This window comes from Haematobia irritans, chromosome 1, assembly GCF_050003625.1.
Source record: "Haematobia irritans isolate KBUSLIRL chromosome 1, ASM5000362v1, whole genome shotgun sequence".
NCBI lineage: Eukaryota > Metazoa > Arthropoda > Insecta > Diptera > Muscidae > Haematobia > Haematobia irritans.
The window spans coordinates 60893064-60918050 of NC_134397.1; the positions used below are offsets into that span (position 1 = coordinate 60893064).

Genomic DNA, 24987 nt, shown 5'->3' on the forward strand with positions numbered 1-24987 from the left:
CATCTTGTTGAAACCACATGTCAACCAAGTTCAGTTCTTCCATTTTTGGCAACAAAAAGTTTGTTAGCATCGAACGATAGCGATCGCCATTCACCGTAACGTTGCGTCCAACAGCATCTTTGAAAAAATACGGTCCAATGATTCCACCAGCGTACAAACCACACCAAACAGTGCATTTTTCGGGATGCATGGGCAGTTCTTGAACGGCTTCTGGTTGCTCTTCACTCCAAATGCGGCAATTTTGCTTATTTACGTAGCCATTCAACCAGAAATGAGCCTCATCGCTGAACAAAATTTGTCGATAAAAAAGCCGATTTTCTGCCAACTTTTCTAGGGCCCATTCACTGAAAATTCGACGTTGTGGCTCGTTAGTAAGTCTATTCATGATGGAATGTCAAAGCATACTGAGCATCTTTCTCTTTGACACCATGTCTGAAATCCCACGTGATCTGTCAAATACTAATGCATGAAAATCCTAACCTCAAAAGAATCACCCTTTACATATATATCGAGCGATAAATCATAAATAAACGTTTGTGAAGTTTCCTTAAAATTGCTTCAGATTTAAATGTTTCCATATTTATACCCTTCACCACTACTGTGGTACAGGGTATAATAAGTTTGTGCATTTGTATGTAACGCCAAGAAGGAAAAGTCTGAGACCCATCGTTTAGTATACCGATCGTCTTAGAATTAAATACTGAGTCGATTTAGTGATGTCCGTCTGTCTGTCTGGATGTCTGTCTGTCTGTCCGTCCGTCTGTCTGTCTGTCTGTTCATGTATTTTTGTGCGCAAAGTACAGGTCGCAGTTTAAGTCCGATCGTCCTCAAATTTGGCATAGGATCGTTTTTTGGGGCAAAGGCAATCGCTAGTGATTTTGGAAAAAATCGGTTCAGATTTAGATATAGCTGCCATATATATTTATCCCCGATCTGGTCATAATTTGCGTGTTTATCAAACGATGTTCTTCAAATTCAGTACATCCGAATATTTTATGAGTCCCGAAAAACTTGCAAAATATCATCTAAATCGGTTCAGATTTAGATATAGCTCCCATATATATCTTTCGTCCGATTTAGACTCATATGGCAACAGAGGCAAAAGTTTACTACCGATTTTCGTGAAATTTTGCACAGAGAGTAGAATTGACATTCTACCAATGCTTGGTAAATTTGATTGAAATCGGTTCAGATTTAGATATAGCTCCCATATATATCTTTCGTCCGATTTGCACTTATATGGCCTCAAAAGCTAGAGTTTTGCCGTGATTTAGTTCAAATTTTGCACAAGGAGTACGTTTAATAGTATCGGTAAGTGTACCAAATTTGGTTGAAATCGGTTCAGATTTAGATATAGCTCCCATATATATCTTTCGCCCGATTTACACTCAAATGGCCACTGGGGTCAGAGTTATACTCCCATTTACGTGAAATTTAGCAGAGATAGCATGTCAAATTTAGTTAAAATCGGTTCAGATTATATATATCTCCCATATATATGTACACCAGAGTTGGGAAAATATGGTAGACTATATATTTTAGACCCATTTTGTTTTTTACTAAAATTGTGTTCCACCCTAGTGCATTAGCCATCTTAAATTTATAGTCTATAGATTTTGTAAAAGTCTATCAAATTCTGTCCAAATCGAGTGATATTTAAATGTATGTATTTGGGACACACCTTTATATATAGCACCCAACACATTTGACGGATGTGATATGGTATCGTAAATTTAGATCTACAAAGTGGTGCAGGGTATAATATAGTCGGCCCACCCGACTTTAGACTTTCCTTACTTGTCTGTTTATAAAGTAATATAAATTTTTTATAGTTTTGTTTATGGTATAGCTGATGTGGTCGCCGTGTGGTCTTTTCGTCGAGAATCACTTCCAAATATTTCACCTTATTGTCCCACGCAATATCGAAGTAATCTATTTTAATTTTGGAGACTGCCGAATAGCAGGTTCTTGAAAAGAATATAGAATGGATCTTCGATGTATTCTCTACTACCTTTCATCTCTTAAAATAGTCTCTTAGTGCCACCTGTATGTCGCTATTAGAAGCAAAAACACCCTGACATAAAATCGCGGTATTGTCTGCAAAGACGGAGTTCGGGCAAGTCGTAGGTGTAAATATTGTATAAATATTGTATAGTAACAGAGATAGACAAGAGCCTTGAGGACATCCTGTTGGAGATGTGTGTACAGAAGACATTGCATTTCCAATATGAACTTGAAATGTTCTATTTTCAAGGACGCTTCTTGTCAATTTAACTGTTGGAACATCCAGACCGATCCTAGCCAGTTTATGAATTAAGTCGTCGTGACATTGCATTTCCAATATGAACTTGAAATGTTCTATTTTCAAGGAAGCTTCTTATCAATTTAACTGTTGGAACATCCAGACCGATCCTAGTCAGTTTATGAATTAAGGCGTCGTGCCGCATCAAGTCAAATGCAGATTTTTTTTATCTAGTATGACCATAGCAGTTGTACTTCCTTTATTTAATTTAGTGCAAATAATGTTCCCCATGCGGACTAAAGGCAAAATGGTATTGTGTTCAGGTCTGAAACCGAATTGTTGCGTTGTTTTTTTGCGTTCTACGTGGCCTGCGATTTTATCCTTAATAATTTTTTCAAGAAGTTTGCTCATAAAACTAAGAGGGCTAACTGGCCTGTATGAATTTGGCCTGGGAGCGTTCTTGGCCGGTTTCCAAATTTTCGGGAAATAACGAAGTCTAATGCAAGTGTTGAAAATGTTCGTAATTAAGGTAGGTCCGTTTGACTTCCCCCAAAGAACATCTATAAGATTATAAATATTGTAGTTAATATATATCCTAAACTTCCACCAATCCGCCAATTTATAATTGAATCTGAGAGTATTGGTTGGTTTGGAGACTGTGTCATAGTTGGTCCAGACTGGTAAATGATCGAAGGTGAGTGCGTTTAAATTTAGCGCCGAACTTAGTTTCTCAGAAAAATTTTTAATGAAGAAATCAATAACTGAAAGCGTCGAATTATTGCAAGTTTGTATATAGATGGGCTCGGGAGGGTATATGAGTCCAAAAGTATTGTTCGATAATAATACGTTTCGAATATTGCTCCAATCGTACACAATCCCATTCACGACTTTTGGAGTTAAGGTCTTCTGGAACCTGACCCTGATTCTAGAAAATTTCATTAGATCCGATTTGAAGTGGCTATTTTTTAAATCCGAAGGACCTATAGCAGCAAAATAATGGATGTTTCATTATTATCTCTCCTTTCTACCACGTCGCATTGATTAAAGCTACGTTTATATTTTGTTTTAGTAAATAACCAAAAAATTTATTTTGGATTCCTCTAGAGTTCCAAATCATTATTTTTTTTAAGTTTTGATTCATGACAAAAAATTAAAAGCTAAACCTGTAATTACTTGAAATTGATCTGATTGCATTTTACAATTTTTTTATGTTATTAATTAACACTACGGTTAATGATCTAAGTTCTTCTAATGAAAACAAGTCATCATCAACGCCTGAAATATCACAATTTGATTTCAAGACATTGGCCTAATTTGTTAAATCAGTGACTTGTGGTGTGTATGTAGGACGCCGATCCAAATCACAACCTCTCAAAAATTAATTTAATTTATTTGCACGGGAAAAACGTTTGGTTAATTTTAGAAAATATTTGAATATTTTTAGAAAATTTTACCTAACAGTATTACAAACGCTGGCATCACGCCGATATCACAAAAAACAAGTAAATATTTTTCGACAAATTCAAAAAAAAATGTAGTAGACATAATTAATTTTTTTCACTACTTTGAAGGAAAAAATTGGTGAGAAATACGAATTTAGTAAATCTTTATGCTTAATTTGTGTATAATTTTTTCCCGTCTTTTAGTAAATTTAACTAACGTACGCAGAAAACTATTAGAGCAAAGGCAACATTCTGCAAACATAATAATTCCATGAACTAAAATCAAGTTAAATTGGCTTTAATGAAATATAGAGTTCACTTTTTTCTGAGTGTAGATTAAATAAAATTAAGATTTCATTTAACTTTTTACCAGAGTTATTTGCTTCGAAGTCAACAAAGTCTAATTTTAAATTAAATAAATTGTTGATTTAGCATAATGAATAAACATTAAAGACGATCACCATCAAAATAAATATGTCGGGTAATTCATATAATAAGCTTTCTTAATGGGAGCTTAATTTTTGCAAGAACTGACGGATGATTCTGCTCATTTAAATAGAAAGTGTAATAAAACCATATATTTTCGAGCATTTCTTTGGTCTTTCTTCATTCAGAGAGTACAAAATTACATATTCAATACAGATAATGCTTGGGGCACTGTAAGGCAGTTGGATGAAATAATTTTGATTTCTGGTTTAAGGAGAATTATTTGAAAATCTCTAAGATGGCAATACATCAATAAACGCGAGCATACATTATCGAAAAATATGTCATATTTCGCGTTAAAAAAATAAATCCCGGCTCAAAATATTCCAAAAAAATGTATCGTGTGGCTCTTACAGTTCTCTAAAGAAACTTGGGAAAATGTAACTATTTTTTAACATCTACCGAACATTCGCTCTTTTCCTAAAGAGATAAAATTTGAAATATTCTCAATTCCCTCATTTTTCTTTCTAAGAACGAAATACAAGTCCTAAAACCATTAAAAGATTGCATACTGAAAGTTATAAAACTCACAATTTCACATACATTTATGCTTACACCCACAACAAGGATATAAGCCATTAGTCAAGTCTAACGAAACACACATGTATATGCTGGTGCCTATCATGGTTTGCACACACACAAACATACACACACATTTCAACTCCTAGATCACACAACAGCGCCTAAAAGCATGCATGCATTATGTAGTATTATCTAATGCTTCCTAACATCGCTCAGAGAGATGGTAAATTAACGGAAATGAAATTTCCTACTATGTATGCATGTGACATGAAAACACCTTAGCACTGGATTGTTGAAAATTAAAATACTGAGAGAAAAATATGGCATATTCCAGTTTTTTTTAGACTTTTAATAAAATAGTATAACTGATTTTTTTAATTTCAATAACGTAACTCAACGAATTAAGTGGAAATCAATTGAAGGTAATAAAAATGCATGCAAATGAGCATGGTAAATATCGCCTTACGTGCCAATACATCCAAATTGTGAGTGTTTATTTTCTGTAAATAACGATTAAATCCTTTTGTGCTTAAAGAAGGCACCTTAATTCCTTCTTCTGATAATATTCCGAGTGGAAGAACTTGTACAAAATAATCCAGTAAATAGGAAATGTCAATCCCTTTGTATATTTCCCTCTAATCAAGAGTGGAAGCAAACGGAAAAAGAATTTTCAAAAAACAAGTGCTTCTTCATTTAGCGCCACTTCCTCCGTGTGTATGCTACAGGAATACCATTACCTCTTTAACACTATTAGAACATTGAATTTGTGTGGGGAAAACACAAGACAACTTTAAAAAGAGACAAATACCAAATAAGAAAAGTAAAATCATTAAATGATCCTATATAAGAGAATTTGAATTGTTAATGAAAACAAAATTTACGACAAATGCTCTAAAATGAAAATTATAACAAGTATACGGCCGTAAGTTCGGCCAGGCCGAATCTTATGTACCCTCCACCATGGATTGCGTAGAAGCTTCTACGAAAGACTGTCATCCACAATCGAATTAATTGGGTTGTGGTGTCTTAAAACTTCTTAACATCGTTTTCTAAATTGTGAGTTAGCCCATACGTCAAAAAAGGTATGTATAGGTAAGTCTACAAATAATTACGAATCGATATGGACTTTTGCTCGGTACGTAGAGAGCCAGAATTGAAATATGGGGTCGCTTATATGTGGGCTATATACCATTATGAACTTGATATAGTTCATAATGGTATATAGTATACCATTATGATCACACATAATGGTATATGTGTGATTGGGGATCTATTTATCTGAGGGCTATATATAACTATAGACCGATATGAACCTAGTTAGGCATGGTTGTTAACGGCCATATACTAGCACAATGTACCAAATTTCAACTGACTCGGATGAAATTTGCTCCTCCAAGTGGCTCCAAAACCAAATCTCGGGATCGGTTTATATGGGGGCTATATATGATTATGGACTGATATGGACCACTTTTGGCATGGTTGTTAAATATCATGTACTAAATTCACGTACCAAATTTTAACCGAATCGGATGAATTTTGCTCTTCCAAGTGGCTCCGGAGGTCAAATCTGTGGATCGGTTTATATGGGGGCTATATATAATCATGGACCGATTTCGACCAATTTTTGCATGGGTGTTTGAGGCCATATATATACACCACATACCAAATTTCAACCGAAACGGTTGAATTTTGCTCTTCCACGAGGCTCCGGAGGTCAAATCTGGGGATCGGTTTATATGGGGGCTACATATAATTATGGACCGATGTGGACCAATTTTTGCATGGTTGTTAGAGACCATATACGAACACCATGTACAAAATTTCAGACGGATCGGATGAAATTTGTTTCTCTTAGAGGCTTCGCAAGCCAAATCTGGGGATCGGTTTATATGGGGGCTACATTTAACTATGGACCGATGTGGACCACTTTTTGCATGGTTGTTAGAGACCATATACTAACACAATGTACCAAATTTCAGCCGGCTCGGATGAAATTTGCTTCTCTTAGGGGATTTACAAGCCAAATCTGTGGGTCCGTTTATATGGGGGCTATACTTAAAAGTGGACCGATATGGCCCATTTGCAATACCATCCAACCTACATCAATAACAACTACTTGTGGCAAGTTTCAAGTCGATAGCTTGTTTCGTTCGGAAGTTAGCGTGATTTCAACAGACAGATGGACGGACATGCTTAGGTCGACTCAGAATTTGACCACAACCCAGAATATATAACTATATATAACAGGTTGGCTGATAAGTCCCCGGTCTGACACATAGATGGCGTCGCTAGTATTAAATGCATATTATTTTTATATAGTACCAACCTTCAAATGATTCGTGTCAAAATTTGATGTCTGTAAGTCAATTAGTTTGTGAGATAGAGCGTCTTTTGTGAAGCAACTTTTGTTATTGTGAAAAAAATGGAAAAAAGGAATTTCGTGTTTTGATAAAATACTGTTTTCTGAATGGGAAAATACGGTGGAAGCGAAAACTTGTCTTGATTATGAGTTTCTGGACTCTGCCCCAGGGAAATCAACAATAATTGATTGGTATGCAAAATTCAAGCGTGGTGGAATGGGCACGGAGGACGGTGAACGCCCGATAGAGGTGGTTACCGACGAAAACATCAAAAAAAATCCACAAAATGATTTTGAATGACCGTAAAATGAAGTTGATCGAGATAGCAGAGGCCTTAAAGATATCAAAGGAACGTGTTGGTCATATCATTCATGAATATTTCAATATGCGGAAGCTCTGTGCAAAATGGGTGCCGCGCGAGCTCACATTTGACCAAAAACAACAACATGTTAATGATTCTGAGCGGTGTTTGCAGCTGTTAACTCGTAATACAGCCGAGTTTTTCCGTCGATATGTGACAATGGATGAAACATGGCTCCATCACTACACTCCTAAGTCCAATCGACAGTCGGCTGAGTGGACAGCGACCGGAGAACCGTCTCCGAAGCGTGGAAGACTCAAAAGTCCGCTGGCAAAGTAATGGCATCTGTTTTTTGGGATGCGCATGGAATAATTTTTATCGATTATCTTGAGAAGGGAAAAACCATCAACAGTGAATATTATATGGCGTTATTGGAGCGTTTGAAGGTCGAAATCGGGGTAAAAGGGTCCCATATGAAGAAGAAAAAAAGTGTTGTTCCACCAAGACAACGCACCGTACCACAAGTCATTGAGAACGATGGCAAAAATTCATGAATTGGGCTTCGAAATGCTTCCCCACCCACCGTATTCTCCAGATCTGGCCCCAGCGACTTTTTCTTGTTCTCAGACCTCAAAAGGATGCTCGCAGGGAAAAAATGTGGCTGCAATGAAGAGGTGATCGTCGAAACTGAGGCCTATTTTGAGGCAAAACTGAAGGAGTACTACCAAAATGGTATCAAAAAATTGGAAGTTCGTTATAATCGTTGTATCGCTCTTGAAGGGAACTATGTTGAATAATAAAAACGAATTTTGACAAAAAAATGTGTTTTTCTTTGTTAGACCGGGGACTTATCAGCCAACCTGTTACATCAATAGCAACTACTTGTGGCAAGTTTCAAGTCGATAGCTTGTTTCGTTCGGAAGTTAGCGTGATTTCAACAGACAGACGGACGGACATGCTTAGGTCGACTCAGAATTTCACCACGACCCAGAATATATTACTATATATACTTTATGGGGTCTTAGAGCAATATTTCGATGTGTTGCAAACGGAATGATAATGTTAATATACCCCCCATCCTATGGGGGAGGGTATAAAAATTTGTTGTACAGAATATTTAAGGCTTGGCTTAAAAATTTGGTATATAGAAATTGTGTAGCCCAGCTTAAAAATTTTCTAAATAAAAAAAAACTAAAATTTTCTGTATTGAAAATTTATTATCGGCATAGAACATGGTAATTTACAACCTATATATTTTCGTATAGAAAATTTAAAGCCCGGTTTAATAATTTTCTATATAGAAAATATACAGCTATACATTTACAACCTACAAATTTTCTATTCACGGGGTTTTTTCCTTCATTAATATTCCCCGTTTCATTTGTTATTTAGATACCATAAATTATTCAAAGTTTAAAAATTATGTTTAAGTTGAAAAGTTGTGTTATGTAACTGAACTCTTAAAATATAATTATTAAATTATTGTGTAAAATGAATTTATTCAAACAATAAAAAATAGTAACTATAAATTTTCTATGTCGAATTTTAAAGCGAGTAATAAATTTTCTGTACAGAAATTTTTATTTATTTTTTTTTATTAGAAAATTTTTAAGCTGGGCTACAAATTTTCTATATAGAAAATATTTACGCCGAAGACTTAACAAAGTTAACAACAAAGTTTCTATATAAAAAAAATTTTAAGCCAGACCTTAAAAATGTAAAAAAAAATTTCTGTATAGAAAATTTATTAAAAATTTTCGCTTTAATTTTTTTATAGAAAGTTGTCTACATATCAAATTTATAACATGGCTTGAACATTTTTATATAGACAACTTGTAGCCCGGCTTAAAAATTTTCTATATAGAAATTTCTATATAGGTAATTTTTAGACCAGCTTAAACATTTTCTAGGTTTAGATAAAGTTCAGCGTATGGCGTGCTTGTGTATCTCAGGCGCATTCAGTAAGACAGGAACAGATTCCCTTAATGTCATGCTGTATCTATTGCCTTTAGACATTTTGGCCAAACAGTCAGCTGCAACAACGGCTGTGCGGTTGCGCGAACTATGGATGTGGTCGGAAAAAATGTACGGTCACAGTTCGGTCCTCAAAGTAATGCCAGATGTGCCTAACGTAGTGGATTACACACTGGCGAAACCACTTTTCGATAAAAAGTTTGAAACTCTAATTCCCAACAGTGAGGCATGGTGTACACCGACCCCGGGGAATAAAAGATATATAGATTTCTACACTGATGGCTCCAAATTGGATGGGCAAGTGGGTTTCGGAGTATATTCTAAAGATCTGGAACTTCGAATAGCGAAAAGATTACCTAATCACTGTAGTGTTTTTCTAGCTGAAATATTAGCAATAAGAGAGGTGGCGAATTGGATGAGAAATAATGTTCCAAAAATTGTTGGCATTAATATTTACTCAGACAGCCAACCTGGAATAAAATCCTTAGACTCTGTGTTCCTTAACTCGAAAACGCCCATCGACTGTCGCAAATCTCTCAACGAGATGGCTGAGCAGTACAATATTAACCTAATATGGGTGCCTGGCCATAGGAACATACCGGGGAACTGCGAAGCGGATGAGTTAGCAAGGCTTGGAACTACCTTACATATTCCAGGCGAACTAGAATCTGTTGGTATGTCTCTGGCTACCTGCAAGCTCTTACTGCGTGATAAGGCTGTCATGATGGCAAATGTTCGATGGGAGAATTGCAAGGGCTGTAACGAAACCAAGCAAATATGGCCCATTTAAACTTGAACCGCACACTAGATATGCTAGTGTTCTCAAGACGTCAGATATTACTCCTGATATCTGCTCTAACGGGTCGCTGCCTGATAGGCGATTTTGCAAAAACTATTGGCACGAAGTATAATGACTATTGTATGAGCTGTCATGACGCGGAGGAAAAGGAATCAATTAAACACCGCTTGTGTGAGTGTCCTGCATTTTGTGTAAGGCTGAAGCAAATTTTAGGGCATATAGTTTTAGATTACTGGCGGAACTGGAAAACGTTAACTTAAGCAGTTTCTGGAACAATCTGGTTGGTTCAACAAAAGAAAATAATAGAGAAGGTTCAGTGGTTAAAACTAGAAGTGCCCATATGTAATAGGTACTTTTAGTTAAATGTGGTATTACAATGGACTGAATAGTCTAAGTGAGCCTGAAACTTAATCGGGCTGCCACTTTAACCTAACCTAACCTAAACATTTTCTATATAGAAAATTTATAGCCTGGCTTGAAAATGTTCTAGATTGAAAATTTTAGTCCGTATTAAAAATTTTTTATACAGAAAACTTATTGCCTGGCTTAAAATTTATCCGTAAAGAAAAATATGTTCAAAATTATATGTATACAAAATTAATTTCCCGGGTCAATATATAAACATATAAAGGAAAGAAATTTATCGCTCGACGTTTTCTATAAGGAATAAGCATTTCCTCACTCTAAATTTCTAATAAAGAAAAAAATATAATTCCTGTCCCAATATTCTCTCTTAAAAAATGTATTTTTATAAAGAAAACTTATATAGCTATAATATTTAATATTAGAAATATTTCGATCTTATTAATGATTAATTGATTATATTTTTACCAGTTTAAGCAAACTATTAATCGACATTTTCTTATTTTTCTTTTTCTTTTCTTACAGTGGTTGGTTAGGCAGTGCCAAAGGTTGGTTGGGCAGTGCCTCAATACCCTCTATGCCGGCTATGCCTTCAATGCCCACAATGGCAATGCCATCGATGCCAGCCATGCCTTCAATACCCTCTATACCTGGTCTGCGCAAGGGTGGCGAAGAAGGTGCCGATGGCGCTGCCGTTCCTGGTGCTGAAAATCCAGCCGCCGGTTCTGCTACCGGTGCTGAAGAAGATGACAAATCGAGGTATCTTAGGTATGGGCCCACAACTTTATTAATGAGAGGAAATCTTGGTATTTTTTTGATCTTTGAGTCAAGCGTTACATGAAAAAAATCACCAAGGATTGTAATGAGTTTGTGATTTGTTAAACCGTTTGAAAATATTTCCACAATACCTTTTTATATATAGTGAAGTTTTCTTTAACAAAAATTAAAAAGAAAAAAAAAAAACAATTATTTTCGATTAACTTCTTAGTTTAGTTAGCAAGTTTTTTACAAAATTTTATTGCTTTATAATTCGCCAAGGAAGTATAGATTTATTTTTACATTAAAAAAAAAAACAAAACTATTAAAAAACAATTATTACACAATAGTCCCGTTTCAAACAAAACTTTTAACAATTCTACACTTCCTTAAGAATTCCACCCCACATTGACTTTGAAAATATTCCACTTGTTTAATTATCACATTTATTCAAAAAAAAATATTTTTCCAATTTCTATTGTAAATTTTAAGCTTGAAACAGCTAACCTACTGTAAAAAGTCCTTAATTATATATATTTATATATAACAAAAAAGAAAAGCTAGGATTTTATGAAATATTTTCAGTGGCAGTGGTCCATCTAAGGTAAGTGATTTTGTTTATGAAAATATTTCATAAAATCCCTGATAGTAACTTAATTCAATTTATAAATATTTAATATTCATCTCATCCGGCATTCCATTGATTTCGTTAAATTTAATTCGGTTTGTGCACAGTGTTTTCATTAAGTAATTTTTGGTTCCTATCTCTGCGTTTTGGAACAATAATTCGCATTCTGTTTGAGCTTCATTTTTCAATGAAGTAAATCAATGAGTAAATCTAAATAAGCGCAGTTTAAATAAGGGTATTTTTTACTCCGTTCTTGAATTTTTTTACCACGTTTTATTTTATTAAACGTTGGGAAAAAGGACAAGAGTTAAAGAGCACTTTTTTCTAAGATGTAGCCAAACACTCAAAATTGCAAACGTAAATTATAACTCAATACCATAAACAAAATGTCATTTCAAATATGGAAATAATTTAGAAAATTACATTATTTTATAAAAACATTTTTTTTTTTAATTTTTCCATAGAAAATTTTAAGCCAAGTGATGAATTTTCTTTATAGAAAATTTTGAGCCAAACGATGAATTTTTTTATAGAAAATTTTAAGTCATGCAATAAATTTTCTTTATAGAAAATTTTAAGCCATACTATAAACTTTCTTCATAGAAAATTTTTATGCAAGCAATGAATTTTCTTTATAGAAAATTTTAAGCCAAGCGATGAATTTTTTTTATAGAAAATTTTAACCCAAGCGATAAATTTTCTTTATAGAAAATTTGAAGTCATAGAAAATTTTAAAATTTTTTTCCATAGAAAATTTTAAGCCAAGTGATGAATTTTCTCTATAGAAAATTTTGAGCCAAGCGATGAATTTTCTTTATAGAAAATTTTAAGCCATGCGATAAATTTTCTTTATAGAAAATTTTAAGCCATGCTATAAACTTTCTTCATAGAAAATGTTTATGCAAGCAACAAATTTTCTTTATAGAAATTTTAAAGCCAAGCGATAAAAAACTTTAAGTCAGGCTATGAATTTTCTTTATAAAAAATTTGAAGTCAAGCGATACATTTTCTTTTAAACCATGCAATAATTTTTTTTTAATTTTAAATTATTTATTTGTATTTTTTAAAAGAATTAAGTTCTTAATGAAATCACTGTGAATCATATTTATTTTGGTTTCCTTTAATTTCCTTTTTCCACTAAACATCGAACATTAATATTTACATTTCTATTAGAAGAATATCAAATTCCATCATTAAATAGTTGCGGCCCATCATCAATACAAGACAATTACCATACAAGTTCAAGAGGGATATGATTTAATTGATACAACACTGAGAATAGCTCGTAAATTAACGGAAACATTTCCTTCATAATTGTTTTTTCTGTTGTAGAGAATTTATTATCGTTTATGTTTAGAAATGGGAAAAAAATAAATGTTTATCTTTTGAGTTGTAGATTTTTATTCTTAATTTTATGTCAACTGAAATGCAAAACTAAATGTTAAATTTTTTTATACATACGAAAAAAGTAGCAGGCTCCAAAGCAAAATATATAGAAACTATAATGTTTTTTTTTTGTCTAAATATAAAATCGATGGTTTTAAATTATTAAAAACGTTAATTTCTAATCACTTTTTTCTGCCCTTGCAAAGAGGTATAAAATTTCATGGCGGAATTCGATTTTTTGTATAGAGCTTGACTATGCATATATAATAAATTTTTAAGCAATATCAAGAGCTCTTTGAAGTCTTTGTTTTCAAAAATTTTGTTAACTGATCTCTTAGTATATTTTTTTTAATATATAATGACAAAAGATTTCTTTTTCATTGGCAATATTTTGGTGTTGTAATTCCTACAGTCCCCTACTACTATCAGTATTGTACTAAAGGGCCATTCGAAAGAAACGAAACATGCTGTCTAAAGAGCTTTACATGGAGGGGGTGGGGCAAATTAAATCCATTTTTAATTTGACTAGTAATTACCTTCATTCAGTTTTATTTTCCTTTCAAAGGGGAATATCCTTTGTCTAAAGCATCCTTTCGAAGGAAATATACTTTTTTACGTTTAGACTTTAAACATTGTATGTAATAACATGTGAAATTCCTTAGACCATTTCACCAGCTCCTATTCGCTGATCTCTTGAGCGATTTCAGAATTTGAATTTGATCACAAATTGTTGTAGTGGAAAATATTATAAATTTTATTTCCTACTGCCCCTACTACTACCATTTCTGTTGCAGTAAATAAAAGAGAAATTTTATGCCATATAAATTCAATGTGTCTAAGATATCCAAGATATATTGCTGATCCCTTTGTATGATTTCATAAACCTATTATTCCAAATATTCTTTGTGATTGAAAATATTTCCATGTCAAGATTCCGACATTCCCCCACTACTATTTTACTAAAAAAAAAGAAAAAACAACAAAAAAAGTTTAGACCAACAAAATTTATTTTTGTAGTACCGAATGATGCCTTCAGTTTCATTTGTCCTAGAAAACGGCAACTTCTATTGTCTAAAATTTTGTTTCGAAGAATTTTTTTTTTGGCGTGTTGTCCTTAAATATTTTCGATATTTGAGTTTTAAATCACTTTATTTTCGCAGTTTGTTAGATAAGTGAAAATATAAATGAAAACAATTATATTTCTACTAATTTTCGAGAAAATCTAGATTACAATTTTCTAATTTAAAATTAATTTGTTTTAAAGGTAGCTAAAAAACTAACAACGTGAAACCCCAAAATACCCCCCGTTCTGGTCTATTTCAAAACGCAAACTTTTCGCCTAGTTTTATTTCTCGAAGGACAATGATATGTAATATGAAATTTTTATACTATATTCTTATGGATAAGGAAATTAATTGGAACAAATTTCTTGGCAAATTATGAAACGGTTCACGAGTTATTGTAAATACCAAATTTTTCATTTTGCGAACAGAACATGGGGGATAGTATCGTTCCTTATTTGGGATAGCTTGTGAAATCTTCTAAGTCATATTTTGAAGTATATAATTTGGTCAATTGTTTACATTAATCTCTATAATAGTTGCAATACAAAACGATTCAAAACAATAATCGCCAAGAAAAATTTTTCGATATCGTAATTCCTACAGTCCCATACTACTACTTTTCGTCTAGTTTTATTTCTCGAAGGACAAAGATATGTAATATGAAATTTTTACACTATATTTTTAGGGATAAGGAAGTTAATTGAAGAATTTTTTTGGCAAATTATGAAACAGTTCACGAGTTATTGTAAATTCCAAATTTTTCATTTTGCGAACATAATATGGGGGATAGTATCGTTCTTTATTTATGATAATTTGTGAAATCTTCTAAATCAATATTTTAAGTATATAATTTGGTCAATTGTTTACATTAATATCAATAATAGTTGCAATACAAAACGATTCAAAATAATAATCGCCAAGAAAAAATTTTCGATATCGTAATTCCTACTTTTCGTCTAGTTTTATTTCTCGAAGGACAATGATATGTAATATGAAATTTTTACACTATATTCTTAGGGATAAGGAAGTTAATTGAAATTTTTTTTTGGCAAATTATGAAACAGTTCACGAGTTATTGTAAATTCGAAATTTGTCATTTTGCGAACATGGGGGATAATATCGTTCCTTATTTGTGATAACTTGTGAATTCTTCTAAGTCATATTTTGAAGTATATTAGGTCAATTGTTTTCATTAATCTCTATAATAGTTGCAATACAAAACGATTCAAAATGTTAATCGCCAAAAAAAATGTTCGATATAGTAATTCCTACAGTCCCCTACTACTATTTTTTAATAAATACACAGCCGTGTTCTTTTTGGTACAAGTAAAAAATTTTCTTATTTTTTATGATTTTTAATGCCTTCTAACGCTTTCCCGAGACATGTTATATGATTTTTTTTCCAAAAATTCCAAATTCGAAAATTCACTTGCTCTTTTTTTGAAACAAAACAAGTTAAAATTACCCTTAAAAAAATTAAAAAAGCGAGGTATACAAATTGAGTTAAAAGAACTTCCTGTGTAGTTAAAATATTCCTCATTTTCTTTCGAAGGACATTTTTCGAAGTGCTTTTAAAGTTCTGCCTTTGGAACAACTTCCAAATTTGTTTGCTGGGTAAAAAATTTAGACACACATAATATTTTGTTTAAGTTATTTTAGGTGAAGTCAAATAAAACCGATTTTCTTAACATATTACTTGTAATAAATTCTAAAATCTTTTTGGGAATTTCAAGATCTTATTATTGTCATGGAAATTTGTTTTTCGTATCGCCATTCCTACAGTCCCTTACTACTATTTTTCTTTTACGAAAAAAATTGAAATATGTTTATAATCATTTGATTTTGTCATTTTATATCTCATTAAAATTTATGAGAAAATTACCATGGCCCATTTTGCATTTCAGGTGTTTTTTTATATTATTTTGTATTTAGTTTCTATGTTGGGGGTTTCGCCGCCCCATTGACTTTTATTAACTGTTTTAGAAACTCCTGGTTTTAGTTCTTCCCAATCAAAACGGATTTGAATGTGGTCGTTGACGCTATCGCTTCCTACTATTTCACCGTGAAATATCCTTCAAATTTGTAAATTACATTTCTCCCTCCCCCCAAATGTTTACTTATTCTATCCTTCTATTCCATCTGGATTCTCAATTGTAATGTTTGGTCAATGCTTTCCACAGAGAAATTTATAATAACAACTTCAATTGTTTGTCATAAAAAAATATTTCTTTCATACTCTAAGTTCATTTGTGTTTTTCCCTATTTGATTTCCATGACCTTTGACCAAAGGTTAACTTTTTGGAAGTAGTGGGTGTTTAACTTGGTTATTCTTTATTTTTCTTTTTTGTCTTACTCCCTCCTTAATCTGAAGGGATAAAATATATTTTGAATTTTTCATGAGATTGTATCATCATCATTTTTTGTTGATTTCGTTTTTTTTGTCATCCATTGGCCTCATAAAAATTCATTGTACATGAAACATGAAATCATGCTTTAAGTTTTTTTGCTCACTCTAATTTTTAAGCATTTATGTGTATAGTAGCTAAAATAAATGTGCATATATATTCAAATATATTTAAATACAAAAGGTAAAAAAACAATTTTATATATAGAAAAAACTATTATTTTCTATTATATTATATTTAAATTCAAAGTAGTACTGATAGAAATGAACACGCTAATTTCGAACTTTCAAATACTCATTTACTGCAGAATGGAATATAATGGTTGAGTTTCACTTCCAATAATTAGAAAATTAGACTTTTAAAATTTTAAATGAAAATATGTCGATTTTTTGGCCTAGATTACAAATATAAGCGTGATTTACTTCACATTTATTTACTTCCACAATAAAGAATTTTCTGATTCAATCACGAAATTATTGATCCAATTTTTTTATACCCTCCACCATAGGATGGGGGGTATATTAACTTTGTCATTCCGTTTGTAACACATCGAAATATTGCTCTAAGACCCCATAAAGTATATATATTCTGGGTCGTGGTGAAATTCTGAGTCGATCTGAGCATGTCCGTCCGTCCGTCCGTCCGTCCGTCTGTTGAAATCACGCTAACTTCCGAACGAAACAAGCTATCGACTTGAAACTTGGCACAAGTAGTTGTTATTGATGTAGGTCGGATGGTATTGCAAATGGGCCATATCGGTCCACTTTTACGTATAGCCCCCATATAAACGGACCCCCAAATTTGGCTTGCGAGGCCTCTAAGAGAAGCAAATTTCATCCGATCCGGCTGAAATTTGGTACATAGTGTTAGTATATGGTCTCTAACAACCATGCAAAAATTGGTCCACAGCGGTCCATAATTATATATAGCCCCCATATAAACGGACCCCCAAATTTGGCTTGCGAGGCCTCTAAGAGAAGCAAATTTCATCCGATCCAGCTGAAATTTGGTACATGGTGTTAGTATATGGTCTCTAACAACCATGCAAAAATTGGTCCACATCGGTCCATAATTATATATAGCCCCCATATAAACCGATCTTCAGATTTGGCTTGCGGAGCCTAAAAGAGAAGCAAATTTAATCCGATCCGGCTGAAATTTGGTACATGGTGTTGGTATATGGTCTCTAACAACCATGCAAAAATTGGCCCACATCGGTCCATAATCATATATAGCCCCCATATAAACCGATCCCCCGATTTGGCTTGCGAGGCCTCTAAGAGAAGCAAATTTCATCCGATCCGGCTGAAATTTGGTACATGGTGTTAGTATATGGTCTCTAACAACCATGCAAAAATTGGTCCACATCGGTCCATAATTATATATAGCCCCCATATAAACCGATCCCCCGATTTGGCGTGCGAGGCCTCTAATAGAAGCAAATTTCATCCGATTCGGCTGAAATTTGGTACATGGTGGTAGTATATAGCCTCAAACTCCCATTCAAAAATTGGTCGAAATCGGTCCATAATTATATATAGCCCCCATATAAACCGATCCCCCGATTTGACCTCCGGAGCCCCTTGGAAGAGCAAAATTCATCCGATTCGGTTGAAATTTGGTACGTGATGTTAGTATATGGTATCCAACAACCATGCAGGAATTGGTTCATGTCAGTCCATAATTATATATAGCACCCATATAAACCGATCCCCAGATTTGACCTCCGGTGCCTTTTGGAGAAGCAAAATTCATCCGATCTGGTTGAAATTTTGTACGTGGTGGTAGTATATGATATTTAACAACCATGCCAAAAGTGGTCCATATCAGTCCACAATTATATATAGCCCCCATATAAACCGATCCCGAGATTTGGTTTTGGAGCCTCTTGGAGGAGCAAATTTCTTCCGAGTCAGTTGAAATTGTGCTAGTATATGGCCGTTAACAACCATGCCTAACTAGGTCCATATCGGTCTATAGTTATATATAGCCCTCAGATAAATCGATCCCCAATCACACAAAAATTGGTCCATATCAATAATTGTATATAGCCCCCATATAAGCGACCCCCATTTTTTAATTCTGGCTCCCTACGTACCGTGCAAAAGTCCATATCGATTCGTAATTATTTGTAGACTTACTTACACATATTTTTTTTGTCTAATGTATGGACTAACTCACAATTTAGAAAACGATTTAAGATACCACAACCCAAGTAATTCGATTGTGGATGACAGTCTTTCGTAGAAGTTTCTACGCAATCCATGGTGGAGGGTACATAAGATTCGGCCTGGCCGAACTTACGGCCGTTTATACTTGTTTTTAATTGAAATGTCTTCAATCACAGAAATGATAGTATAAATTAAAAAATTAATTGACAGCCAATTAAAAAGTTAATTGATCCAATTAAAAAATTAATTGATACTATTAATTGGTGTGATTGATTTTTGATTCAATTAAAAAAATATTTTTAATCACTTAAATTTTTAATTGAATATCTTTTAAAACTCTATTAAGATTTTAATTGGAAAAATGTTCGTGAAATTTTTTACTGTGTTCACCTTCCCATGTGAACTGACGCACTCCTAAGTCTGTATTTTGCATCATTTTTTTCTAATTTTAGGATTTCCCTTTCCTTGAAAAAATTATAAAAATTATTAGTCAAAACAAACTAATATTAAATATTATAAATTTTAAGCAATATTAAGAACTCTTGATTTTCAAAATTGTTATTTACTGATCCCTCAGTATATTTATAATATATGTTGGCCAAAAAAAAATCTTTTTCATTGGTAATATTTTGGTGTTACACCATAATTCCTACAGTCCCCTACTACTATAGTTTTTTTTTGCTAAATCAAGGAAATGTGTTAAACAGTTCTTACTTTTACTCTGGGCAGATTACCTCCGCTTAGTTTTATTTAGCCCAACAAAGGCAAAATACTTTTGTCGAAAGTTTTCTTTCGAAGAAAATATTTTTTCAAATCACATAAGTTAATTGGGTCAATTCTAGGTTTATTTGGATCAATTATTATACCCTCCACCATAGGATGGGGGTATATTAACTTTGTCATTCCGTTTGTAACACATCGAAATATTGCTCTAAGACACCATAAAGTATATATATTCTTGGTCGTGGTGAAATTCTGAGTCGATCTGAGCATGTCCGTCCGTCCGTCCGTCTGTTAAAATCACGCTAACTTCCGCACGAAACAAGCTATCGACTTGAAACTTGGCACAAGTAGTTGTTATTGACGTAGGTCGGATGGTATTGCAAATTGGCCATATCGGTCCATTTTTACGTATAGCTCCCATATAAACGGACCCCCAAATTTGCCTTGTGATTGCTCTAAGAGAAGCAAATTTCATCCGATCCGCCTGAAATTTGGTATATGGTGTTGGTATATGGTCTCTAACAAACATGCAAAAATTGGTTCATATCGGTCCACTTTTACGTATAGCCCCCATATAAACGGACCCCCAAAATTGACTTGCGATTGCTCTAAGAGAAGCAAATTTCATCCGATCCGGCTGAAATTTGGTACATGGTGTTAGTATGTGATCTCTAACAACCATGCAGAAATTGGTCCATATCGGTCCATAATTACATATAGCACCCATATAAACCGATCCCCCGATTTGGCTTGCGGAGCCTCTAAGAGAAGCAAATTTCATCCCATCCGGCTGAAATTTGGTACATGGTGTTAGTATATGGTCTCTGACAACCACGCAAAATTTGGTCCACATCGGTCCATAATTATATATAGCCCCCATATAAACCGATCCCCCGATTTGGCTTGCGGAGCCTCTAAGAGAAGCAAATTTCATCCGATCCGGCTGTTCTCTAATGACCATGCAAAAGTTGGTCCACATCGGTTCATATAGCCCCCATATAAACCGATCCCCAGATTTGACCTCCAGAGCCTCTTAGAGGAGCAAAATTCATCCGATCCGGTTGAAATGTGGTACGTGGTGTTAGTATATGGTCTCTAACAACCATGCAAGAATTGGTCCATATCGGTCTATAATTATATAGCCCCCATATAAATCGATCCCCAGAGTTGTCCTCCGGAGCCTCGTGGAGGAGCAAAATTCATCCGATCCGGTTGAAATTTGGAACATGGTGTTAGATGTGGTCTCTAAGAAACACGCAAAAATTGGTCCATATCGGTCCATAATTATATATAGCCCTCATATAAACCGTTCCCCAAATTTTATCTCCGTTGCCTCTTGGAGGAGCAAAATTCATCCGATCCGGTTGAAATTTGGAACATGGTGTTAGAATGTGGTCTCTAAGAAACACGCAAGAATTGGTCCATATCGGTCCATAATTATATATAGCCCTCATATAAACCGTTCCCAGATTTGATCTCCGGAGCCTCTTGGAGGAGCAAAATTCATCCGATCCGGTTGAAATTTGCAACGTGTTGTTAGTATAAGGCCGCTAATAACCATGCCAAAATTGGTCCGTATCGGTCTATAGTTATATATAGCCGATCCCCAATCACACAAAAATTGCTCCATATCGGTTCATAATCATGGTTGCCACTCGAGCCAAAAATAATCTACCAAAATTTTATTTTTATAGAAAACATTGTCAAAATGTTATTTCTAAAGGGTGATACGGTCAAAATTTGGTCAAGGGAAAACGCGTGTAGATCGGTGAAATCGTTTATTTAAAAAATCAAATTAAATTTATTTTTCAAGTTCAATTAGTATAAAATTCAGGAAAAATATTCAGTTAGGCTTTCGCTTTTCCAAATCCGAATTGCCGGGCCTCACGCTTGACACCTGCCATCAGATTTTGTACAGCCACATTGTCCACCTTCTTCGTCGCAGAAAGCCAGTTTGCCTTGAACTGCTGCTCGTCCTTAGCAGTTTTTTTGGTCTTCTTTAGGTTCCGCTTGACAATAGCCCAGTATTTCTCAATTGGGCGGAGCTCTGGCGTGTTGGGAGGGTTCTTGTCCTTGGGAACCACCTGCACGTAGTTGGCGGCGTACCACTCCATGGCCTTTTTACCGTAATGGCAAGATGTCAAATCCGGCCAAAACAGTACGGAACAACCGTGTTTCTTCAGGAAAGGCAGCAGACGTTTATTCAAACACTATTTCATGTAAATTTCTTGGTTGACAGTCCCGGAAGCTATGAAAGTGCTGCTTTTCAAGCCACAGGTACAGATGGCTTGCCAAACCAGATATTTCTTTGCGAACTTTGACAGTTTTATGTTCTTGAAAATATCTGCTACCTTTCCCCTTCCTTTTGCCGTATAAAACTCCTGTCCCGGAAGCTGCTTGTAGTCGGCTTTGACGTAGGTTTCGTCGTCCATTACCACGCAGTAAAACTTCGTCAGCATCGTCGTGTACAGCCTCCGGGATCGCGCTTTGGCCGTCGTATTTTGTTTATCATCGCGATTTGGAGTCACTACCTTCTTGTAAGTCGATAGTCCGGCTCGTTTTTTGGCTCGATGTACGGTTGTAGACGATACACCCAGCTTATTTGCGGCATCTCGGAGAGAGAGGTTAAGGTTTCGCTTAAAACTACCGGCAACTCTCTTTTTTCTCAGCGGCTTCCGGTTTTCGATTTCCCCCCGATCCAGACTTCCCGGCTGTCGACAAACGTTCCCCAAACACTTTAATTACATTTGTAACGGCAACTTTTAGCGATTTTGCCAGCTTTGCGTGCGAGTAGCTCGGATTTTCACGATGCGCGAGCAAAATTTTGATACGCTGCTCTTCTTGCTTGGGCGGCATTTTGACAACTGAAGAGTGAATTCCAAAATCAAAATAGGAGCAACATTCTACACACACACCTTCAAAATGAGGGGTGTTCAGGTTTTTTAAATGCAAAATTGAAAGAATTACGCCAAGTTTATATTGACCAAATTTTGACCGTATCACCCTTTATAGGAAATTTTGTAAAAATTTTATTTCTATAGAAAATTTTGTCAAAATTTTATTTCTATAGAAAATTTTGTCAACACTTTATTTCTATAGAAAATTTTGTCAAAATTTTATTTTTATAGAAATTTTTTTCCAAATTTTACTTCTATAGAAAATGTTGTCAAAATTTTATTTCTACAGCCTGGCCGAACTTACGGCCGTATATACTTTTTTTTTTTTTTTTTTTGTTTTTTTTTTTTTTTGCTATGAACATTGAAAGTAATTTGGCCTACTTAGTTTCGTGATGAAATCCAGAAATTATTTTTTCGGGTATAGTCATTAGATATAATTCTCCGTTCTGAGTTCATATGTGAACCCACCATTTTGTGCGCTATAACTCTGATAATTGTGCGGGTATCCGGGAATATATTCACACTTCTGGAAAAAGGATATTTGAGCCATTGCAAGCATTTACTTCATTTTGTATCCATTGATATCTATTCCGACGTCCCTATATCCCTGGACCACATTTAGCCGAAGTAGTCATCTCGACTAAACGGTCATGGTACTTGCAATGGACTACTGCTGCTTCCACTACACTTCTATTCTTTCTCAAACGTTTAATTTTTGTCGATAATTACCAGCATGGTCTTTTGGCAATATATAAGCCATTTCAAATAGAAGAATTGCAATTTGACTGTAGTATCTTTCTTCCATCAGCTATCTTTTTGTGAAACAAATATTACCCTCTGGAATCTGTTCAGAGTTTGCAATATGTCGGGACAATTTGTGCGAAGTAAGAAACTCACATTCGCATACCCATGCGAATGTGAGTGAAAAAATCTAAATTTTTATATGAAAAACATCGTTTGCTCATATCTCCTAAACTAAGCGTTCTACACACAAAAAAAATTTTTTCTGATTCAATCACCAAATTAATTGATCCAATTAATTTTTTAATTGAAATGTCTTCAATCACGAAAATGATAGTATCAATCACAGTTTTAATTGGGCATAGAAAAAATTCTTGATTAAAAAATTAATTGATTTTTTTCAGCAAATTTCAATTAATTTTTTAATTGATTCAATTAAAAATTTAATTGATGTTGATTGCAAAACTCAAATAATTTATTAATTAAAAAAGGTAACTATTTTTAATTACTTTCTGAATTGGCTTAAAGTTTTTATTTGGATTAACAAATGATTGGTTGAAATACATTTTTCATTAAAAATTAAAAAAAAAATCAGCACTTTTTTTTAACTGAATTAGTCTTCCGAATTTGATTAAAAAGTTAATTGTATCAATTAATTTTTAATTAATAATTTTAAAATGTTCAATCATTGACTTAATTAACTTAATTTTCTATCATGATTAAAAAGTTAATTGTATCAATTAATTTATTAATTGAAACAATTTTCAACTTCAATTAACTTTTTAATTGGAAATATTTTGGTGATATTTTTTTCTGTGTAGAGGGAAAAGAATGATAATTTGTGATCGCTTTCAAAAAATAAAAAATTTCATGCAAATCCTGAAAAGTCGGTATTTATACACTGCACCGCACTGTGGAAAAGGGTATTATAAGTTAGTGCATATGTTTGCAACACCCAGAAGGAGACGAGATAGACACATGGTGTCTTTGACAAAAATGCTCAGGGTGGGCTCCAGAGTCGATATAGCCATGTCCGTCTGTCCGTGAACACATTTTTGTAATCAAAGTCTAGGTCGCAGCTGTAGCCCAATCGACTTCAAATTTGGCACAAGTATGTGTTTTGGCTCAGAATAGAACCCTATTGATTTTGGAAGAAATCGGTTCAGATTTAGATATATCTCTCATATAGATATGTATTTCGCCCGATATGGACTTATATGGCCCCAGAAGCCAGACTTTTACCGTAATTTGCTTAAAATTTTGCACAAGAAGAACAATTAGTACTATAGTCAAGTGTGCCAAATTTTATTGAAGTCGGTTCAGATTTAGATATAGCTCCCATATATATCTTTCGTCCGATATGGACTAATACGGTCCCAGAAGCCAGAGTTTTACTCCAATTTGGTTGAAATTTTTGCACTCTAGGAGTACAATTAGTAGTGTAGTCAAGTGTGCCAAATTTTATTGAAATCGGTTCAGATTTAGATATAGCTCCCATATATATATATATAGCTTTCGCCCGATTTACACTCATATGACCACAGAGGCCAATTTTTTGCTCTGATTTAGTTGAAATTTTGCACAGAGAGTAGAATTAGCATTGTAGCTATGCGTGCCAAATTTGGTTGAAATCGGTTCAGATTTAGATATATTTCCCATATATAGCTTTCGCCCAATTTACACTCATATGACCACAGATGCCAATTTTTAACTCCGATTTAGTTGAA

At 34.0% G+C, this 24987-nt stretch overlaps 1 protein-coding gene across 17 annotated transcripts in view; it reads left to right on the plus strand.

Annotated features, from left to right (window-relative positions):
* The window catches only part of Sap47 (Synapse-associated protein 47kD), a 299408-nt gene that overhangs the window by 224410 nt on the left and 50011 nt on the right, over positions 1–24987 (plus strand). For 14 of the 17 annotated variants that reach the window (XR_012717945.1, XR_012717944.1, XM_075290558.1 and 11 more), the window contains one exon: positions 11015–11257. Coding sequence is in view for 15 of the 17 variants with exons in the window: in XM_075290558.1 (XP_075146673.1) it covers positions 11015–11257 (243 nt within the window). In the remaining 2 variants the exon portion in view is untranslated. The remainder of the gene's footprint in view (positions 1–11014; positions 11258–24987) is intronic. The other 3 variants (XM_075290561.1, XM_075290563.1, XM_075290566.1) reach the window with 1 other exon arrangement.